General features: G+C 44.2%; 1 protein-coding gene across 2 annotated transcripts in view; it reads left to right on the top strand.

Moving 5' to 3' along the window:
- Positions 1-1,449: 1,449 nt before the first annotated feature.
- LOC306912392 (carboxyl-terminal PDZ ligand of neuronal nitric oxide synthase protein-like) overlaps positions 1,450-8,158 on the top strand; it is a gene marked incomplete at both ends in the record, with an annotated part of 29,543 nt that continues 22,834 nt past the window's right edge. Inside the window, 2 exons of one of the 2 annotated variants that reach the window (XM_079488571.1) lie at positions 1,450-1,557; positions 1,920-1,991. In XM_079488571.1, coding sequence (XP_079344697.1) covers positions 1,450-1,557; positions 1,920-1,991 — 180 coding nt within the window. Of the gene's footprint in view, positions 1,558-1,887; positions 1,992-8,158 lie in introns of both variants that reach the window. The other variant, XM_079488572.1, reaches the window with a different exon arrangement.

Below are 8,158 nucleotides of genomic sequence, written 5' to 3'. Positions count from 1 at the left end.
TGAACTTTGGACATGCCTGGACTGCCTTGAAATGAATTGAGAGATAGAATCACCTGCAATTAATTAACCATCATTGGTAAACAGTTAAGAATGAAGTTTCATACAAGATATGGTGCTGTGACACCCCAAACACCAAAGCACCTTTATGTTTGTTATTTTCACCCTCCCTCCCTCTCTCACTCACTCACACGCATGTCACACAGACACACACACACACACACGCGCGCGCGCAAGCCCCCCACCTCGAAAAGTAGCACTACAACACCACGCAAGCACTCACACACGTAAACATAGGTAGCTAACTCACCTGCAGAATAACAACAAAGCGACCAAGCAGTTTGTTATTAATTACCGTAGCTTAATCTCTTTCAAACTTCCCGGACCACATGTTGAGAACCACTGTTTTAACTTGCTGGGGACCCCTGCTGGTCCCCGGACCCCACTTTGAGAACCACTGTTGTGGCAGCGGTGGCCGAACGGATAGCGGCGCGGTCTAGATACCGGAAGGTTCCCAGTTCGAATCGGCCGTCCGACACGTTAAAATTACCACCGCTGAAATGCCCTTGAACAAGGCATCAACCACTACGATGAAATGTGTTCTATGAGCAGGGCCTGGCTGGAAACAAGTTCTTGAGCTTAGCCCAGATACCCTGGGTAAATATAGATTTCATTTCATTTCATTTCACACGTGCTACTGCTACTACAGATTACAGAATATCACCTGGATGTCATTCCAAATGACACCACCAGATGTCATCAAATCCTCTTCTAGTAGCCCCACTGTATCCAGTGTCTATACCCGCCCCCCTTTGGGCTATCCTTGGTTTAACAGCCTTCTACTAATATGGCAGCTAATTATTAATCATGGAACGAAATTGCGTCGCGACAAGTGACACTCCTCTTTGAAAACCCTAGTTCTGGTCCATAGCTGCCTCTAATGCGTTGCATTTACGCATTAGAGCTATGAAAACCCGTGCGTCATAGGTGCGGAACCCCGACAGCATCGCCATCATATCAGTGATGCCTGCCGTCGCTTCCCCACACAGACACACAGTCTTGGAGAGTGAAGAAGACGTCGCAAACTACTGCAGTTTAACCTTTTAACAGAATTCATTATTGAAGGCAAATTAATCAGTCTGACGCGACTGAAGTCGAACAGTCTATCTGCTCTCCTGTTCCAGCTCGCCCTCTCCATATGGAGGATGTCGCTTATTGCCCCCACAAAAAAATAACGTACGCGACGTACGCGTGGTTTAGGGCAGGCTATACATAACATCCCCTGTAGATCGGTTATTTTTGGACAAGCGACACCGTCGTACTACGGAGCGATAAGTAGCCCCCCCCCCCCTTCAAATGAGCTCTCTCTCTCGCTCTCTCTCTCTCTAGCCGGAGGTCTCTCCTCTCCTAGCGCTGTCATAAAACAAGTGGCGGGGCAGCAGCCTAAAAGCGATGCCAGGCGTTACAACAAAGTATAATTTAGTGGACGATGTGCACGATTTGAGGCTCCCCATGCACAACGAGGACGTCTTTCAACATGGGGTCTGCTTCGAAGCGAAGGTAAGACATGCAGCAGTGTCTTACCTACCTGAGACACCGTTTGGCTGCGTTTCTGGCTCCTAATCATGCGCGATGTTGGAGAATTAACATAGAACTATAGGTGTGTGTGTGTGTGTGTGTGTGTGTGTGTGTGTGTGTGTGTGTGTCAGTTGCTTTAGGCTACAACAACATGATGGTGAATGGCACTGTGCATATGGTCTATTATTTTATTTACCTTAATCATAAATAAAACGGCTAGAATTCACTGAGGAATAGCCTATCAATATAGAATTGCATCGTCTGTAAATTGAAAAATATACAATAATAAATCATAATATTAATATTAAATAGGTACATATTTTCCTCTCAAAATGTGTGCATAGTACATCGGCAGTTTGGAGGTGGGTCGCCCAGGCAGCAGGATGGAGATAGTGGCTGCAATGAGGAGAATACGGGTAAGCAGTAGGCCTACTTTGATCACTGTTTCTGTGTTGTTGTGAAAGTCTGCTAAACAAACATGCACTCAGCTTCATTGATATGATATGTATTTAGCCGCAGACCACCCATCTGAAAAGATGTCGTGCCACAGAACTGAAGAGTTGTGTCCAATAAATTAATTGGACCCCCCCCCCCAAGGATGGATCCCTGGGGGTCCCCAGTCCTGGGGGGGTCCCCAGTCCCCAGTTTGAGAACCACTGCTTTGAATGAACTCATCGTCAGTATAGTCTTAACCACTATAAGCGTTATAGTTAAGTTGACCAGAGTCCCTCAGGGCTTTATGCTAGTGTATTTTTCTGCTTTGTGGGGAAATTGACAAGCTTGAAAAAGACGTAGCAACGCGCCACATTGTAAGCTTGTCGATCAGCTATTTTCTGTGAAGGCTTACTCTGAATACGAATGGTGGGGTTTAATTCCTCCGTCTCTCTGTCTCTGTCTCTCTCTCTCTCTCTCTCCCCCCGCCACCCCCCTCACCCCCTCTCCTCTTCATTTTTTTGTAATGTGTGCCACATCTCGCTTGTGTCCTGCATGGTGCTTAAAGAAGCAATGTACACTCAGACCTGCACCCTCCAGACTCTCCCCCTAAATCAGTGAGGCCATATAATACTGTTCCCTCAGCAGGTTTTAACTGGCCGCCACACAGTCATTAAAACCACGATAAGATTTACTAGGCATTAGGCCATTCTTTTAGTTTACAGCTCGGCGTGTGATACGTTATGCATTCTCACATCAGATGCTATAAAAGTGAGCTCCACCACTATATCCCTCTACCTCCATTCAGACTGAATGCCGCAGACGACACTGACATGGCCAGCTGGCATTAGAGGACGAGGCTGCAGTGTTGGAGAGTAAAAAGCCCGCTTTATACTCATGCCGCACGCCTAAAATAGCAGATCTCTAAGCTCAGAACGTGTTGCAGATGAGCTTGTAGAGCTGCTATTTGAGGTGCACGACACGATAACTCAAGCAAGTAATACTTGATAGAGCAAGGACAGGATTCAACCTGGTAGAGTAAGTGATATTCTTTGGTTAAAACAAACAAAGTTTTTTCTTAAGAGGTTAAGACAACCCAATTGATCAGCTTCAGTGTTATAGTGTACGAGTTCCAAATGTGTCTGCTCAGTTGTTTACCCTGTATCCTGTATGAGTTATCTCTCCTAAGTGGATACAAGTGGCATTCTGACCTGAAAAAGCGAGCTTGTACATCTGCTATTTTTGAACATTTCTTTAAAATCTTGAAAGTATTGGAAATATTTGTATAATTTTGTATAGAAAAAAAGAAGAAAACACAAATCCTCTCTTCTGGCACAAAACATTTTGGTCCGTGGCCAAATATATGTCAATTTGGGGGTCCTTGACATCTTTCAGCACCACTGACTTACAGTACAGTACTGCACCTTTTAAGGCGGTTGTCAGCTGGTGAGAGCCTTGCATTCAATCTAGGTATGCAGCAGCAGTTCAACCTGAGGTTGTCTGCATCCCTGATGAATGAATGAATGAATGAATGAATGACTGATGACATGTGACCAAGCTACACCTGACCGTGGTGGTCGCACCACTGGCCACTTCACTTCTGTGGGTTGCCAGACAAAGTCGACCTGATATTATGTTTGATACTTGTGTCCTTGCAGCTAACATAAAACATGCTACTGTACAGAGTTTACATGACACAAACAAGGTGGTGAGAAAGCTAAAATCAGAAAAAGTGACACTGAAATGTCAGAACCTGGGAAAAGACAGCTCTCTAAAGCTAGTAGTGTTCTGTGATGCCTCACTGGGAAACCTTCCAGATGGTGGCACTCAAGGGGGACATCTCATTGTGCTGATGGGTGAGGAAGGAAGATTCTCACCTGTTTATTGGCAGTCAAAGAAGATCAGGAGAGTCGTCCGAAGCACACGTGCTGGAGAAACACTCGCTCTTGCAGATGCTGTTGACAGTGCTATTTCTCTTTCTGACCTCCATGCAGAACTTACTACAGGACATCTTACCCAGCATGTCTTACCAATAGTGTGTGTCACTGATAACCACTCCCTTGCTGATGCTATCAAGTCTACTAAGTCAGTGACAGAGAAAAGGCTCCGCATTGAAACAAGTGGTATCAAGGAACTTCTTCAGAGCAAAAGAATCCAACGGATACTGTGGGCACCTACAGGAGAGCAGCTAGCTGATTGCTTGACAAAACGAGGTGCATCCGCACTTCAGCTCCTAAAGGCACTCAGTGTTGGAGTATGGAAAGTGGAATAGAGACTTCTGTATTATTTTTTTGAACTTTGAACTGTAATTTTGTTTTTGGTCACTATGTTCTCACATGCCTATGGACATTAATAATAGACTTTGTTTTTTTTGTTTTAAAAAAAGAAAAAGAAAAGAAAAGTGGGAGATTGTAAAATGTTCTGTTTTTGCATTGCACTATTATGGTACTTACGGTTCTGCCACTCTATTGGTGTGTTCTTTGGTACTTCCCACTACCCAGCGGGCTTAGCACTATACGCAGGCTTTTGCAGACAGTCTATTATGTGAATCAATGGCAGTGGCCGGTTTGTTATTTTGCAGTACGTTCAACTCAGTAAAGTTTGTCAATACAAAGAAGGTTGTCGTTTTTGACTTATCACTTGACATCTTTCAGCACCACTGACTTACAGTACAGTACTGCACCTTTTAAGGCGGTTGTCAGCTGGTGAGAGCCTTGCATTCAATCTAGGTATGCAGCAGCAGTTCAACCTGAGGTTGTCTGCATCCCTGATGAATGAATGAATGAATGACTGATGACATGTGACCAAGCTACACCTGACCGTGGTGGTCGCACCACTGGCCACTTCGTTTTCTTTTGCTGTTGGCTGAGGCTTACTGCAGTGGTCCTCAAACGTTTTCATGTCAAGGACATGTCAAGACTTGTTTGAGAGAGCTATCATCAATGTCGTGTACATTAATGGTTTTTGTTTAAAGGTTCTTGTAGATCTGCTATAGGCCTATCTCACAGCCCCCTTTCCACGCCCCCTTCCGGTAGCTAGTGGTGTCATTTAACATTAGCATTTACACTTCTTTTCTCTGGAGAATCTAAGTACATTTCCTAATGTTAAAATGTCAAAGACCGATAATAATATGAAGAAAACACAATGGTATAACAACTCAAATAAGTAGAATAAACCTTACCTTTACAAAACGGTAGTTTGTGGCTTGTGGACTGCAGAAAAAATAACACCATTAGCTCCAAAAGGGGGGCGTGGAAAGGGGGCGGGGAAATGCTGTGAGATAGGCCTATTTTCTGCTATATAGGCTATGCAAGTGACATCATCGTACCCGGAAGTTATGTGGGAACGCCTACTAAGTGGCAAAAAAACTACTTTCTGGCCATGATCAGCCAATAGACCAATTATTTGTTTACAAACATTGGGACTGGGCGCATGGGTGACTGTTTCATGTAATCAATTCCCAACAGATCTCCAAACCTGTTGTTTTGGGGAGCGCTGGTTCCAGTCCATTCAGCCTCCTCTTGTGTGTTGGCTAGTGGGTAAACCCTGGGTAAACCCCTCACCAGATTTGCAGAATGAAACCTTGTCCAGCAGGGGGAGTGGGTTTACCCAGGCTAGGGTTCTTGTGCTGCCGGTATGCGCGCGCACGCTGTGGATAAAAATCCACCATAGATATGCTATGAGCTAGTTTCTGTCAATAAAGTCTGTGCAGGTGATTAAGTGTCAGAGTTTGGAAGCGGTCGTTTTCAATAACGCAACGTCCTGCTGCCTCCTGCATTATGTGCAATTTAGAAACAGGTGCTGTATACGCAGAACCGGTGAGTGATTTCCAACAAGCACTTCCAAACTCCAATGCTGCTCAATGTTTTGCCACTCAGTCCAGATGAGGGGGCGTGTCCCGGTGGAAAAGGGATTTCCCGCCCCTCAGAACAGGGATCTAACTGCTAAATGTCATGATAAATCACACAAAGATTTGGTGGTCCCCCTCTAGTAACTCTGAGGACCCCCTAGGGGTCCCGCACCGCCTGTTGAAGACCAATGATTTACACTTGTTGTGCACAGTTCAGCATCAGTCACAATCACTGGACCATGATGCTTGGACCATGTTCCCAAGATCACAAGTTCAAATTCCATTTTTGTTTTGTCCAAAGCATGGTTGTTTTTGGTTACTGTGAGGATAGGTGGGCATATGTTTTGTGAGGTTAAGGTTAGGCCCGTTAGGGTTAAGCAAGGTTAAGTTTTAGGCATCGTTTTTGTGAGGTCAATGTTGGGGTTTGGTTAGGATTATTAGGCGTAGGTTCGTCAACATGGGGCGACCCCTCATGAAATGAAATGAAATGAAATCTATATTTACCCAGGGTATCTGGGCTAAGCTCAAGAACTTGTTTCCAGCCAGGCCCTGCTCATAGAACACATTTCATCGTAGTGGTTCAATGCCTTGTTCAAGGGCACTTCAGCGGTGGTAATTTTAACGTGTCGGACGACTGATTCGAACTAGGAACCTTCCGGTATCAAGACCGCGCCGCTATCCGTTCGGCCAAATGTTGACATTTTAGTCCACTTGAGTATGGGTCCCCAGCATGTAAAAACTGCCGGATGCTAACTTGCATATGTTGAGCAATTTTCATAATATGTAATATGTGACCATACCATTAACAACCTATAAGGAAAAGAAAATCTAGATTTCATCATGCTTTAAGTAGCATGTGGCGTGTCAAACTAGGGGTTTTTCATGATGCTGAATCCATTCCAAGCATTAGTTTTGCACAAAAAACACTCCTTGGGCTAAAATGGCCATAGCCGTCATCACAAATGTGATGATGTCAGCACATTTGTGGCTAAACTGGCTATGGCCGTTTTTAGCCCAATGGGTGTTTTTTTTGCTAAACTAATGCTTGGAATGGACGGATTCAGCATCATGAAAACCCTCTAGTTTGACACGTCACATGATACATAAAGCATGATGACATTTTGAATCTTTTGCCTTCTATAGGTTGTTAAGGTATAGTCACTTATTATGCCAATTATGAAAGATATGCAAGTTAGCATCCGGCAGTTTCTACATGATGGGGTCCCATATAACATAAAACCTTGGTGTACTCAACATGTCTGGGTTCACAATGGGGCTCTATGGGCCTGCAAGTAGACTATTTTAGGGCTACTAGCAGAGCTGCAAAATGTGACGCCTTGGGAGTGAGAACGGGTTGGTAATGTAATTGGAAACTGCACTTATGCACTCCATAAAACTGTCACCGATTGAACATAACACAATGAAAACCAATTGCCACTTACACATCTCTCTCCAGTCAATGCTGGCTTACTACTTTTGACTTACACATACATAAATGCATAGTACACACACACACACACACACACACACAGTCACACACACACACACACACACACACACACACACACACACACACACCCTGACATAGCCTAATTTACAGTATATGGTGCCGGTTGCACCTGAGAGTGATTGACTGACACATGACAAACTATACTGTCGATGGACTGTAAAAACATAAGGAACATACAGTATTATAGGAGCACTTCACCCATGTGTGTGTGTGTGTGTGGGGGGGGGGGGGGGGGGGGAAATTACTCAACCTACCGATGATGTCACTGGTAGGCAGGTTTCTGAACTGTCCACACTGCAGCCCTACTCCCTACTCTGACACAAAGGAGTCAGGAGACAGAAATGGTACAATACCATCTTATAATGAGCATTAGTGAGGAGTCCAGTATTAACTATTATTTAACTATAAATTAATAAATAAATAATGTTTATGTTTCCAATTTTAATTGAAATTAAAATGTACAATATATACAATATAGCACCCCCTGGTGGCCCCCACTTTGAAAACCTAAATTTGGCTTCAATTAAATGACTAGTGGTGTAGACCATAATTTCCTTTCTTCCTTTTTCATTTCTTTAAGGCGATGCAGCAGGGAGTTTATTCAAACCTCTGTGCAGTGAGGTTGACAGTCCATGCCGAGGAGAGACAGAGATATACAGTATATGACTGAACTAATGCGCTCCATTGCAGCTGTACTTGTACTGTCACTATGTATACACGTACATGTTTGATATCTACTGCATGTGTTGTCTCTCACTTACACAAGGGACTGCTGCTGTATATCGTTGCTG

This window comes from Electrona antarctica, assembly GCF_951216825.1.
Source record: "Electrona antarctica genome assembly, chromosome: 19".
Classification (NCBI taxonomy): domain Eukaryota; kingdom Metazoa; phylum Chordata; class Actinopteri; order Myctophiformes; family Myctophidae; genus Electrona; species Electrona antarctica.
This window is presented reverse-complemented; position numbering and strand designations above follow the sequence as displayed.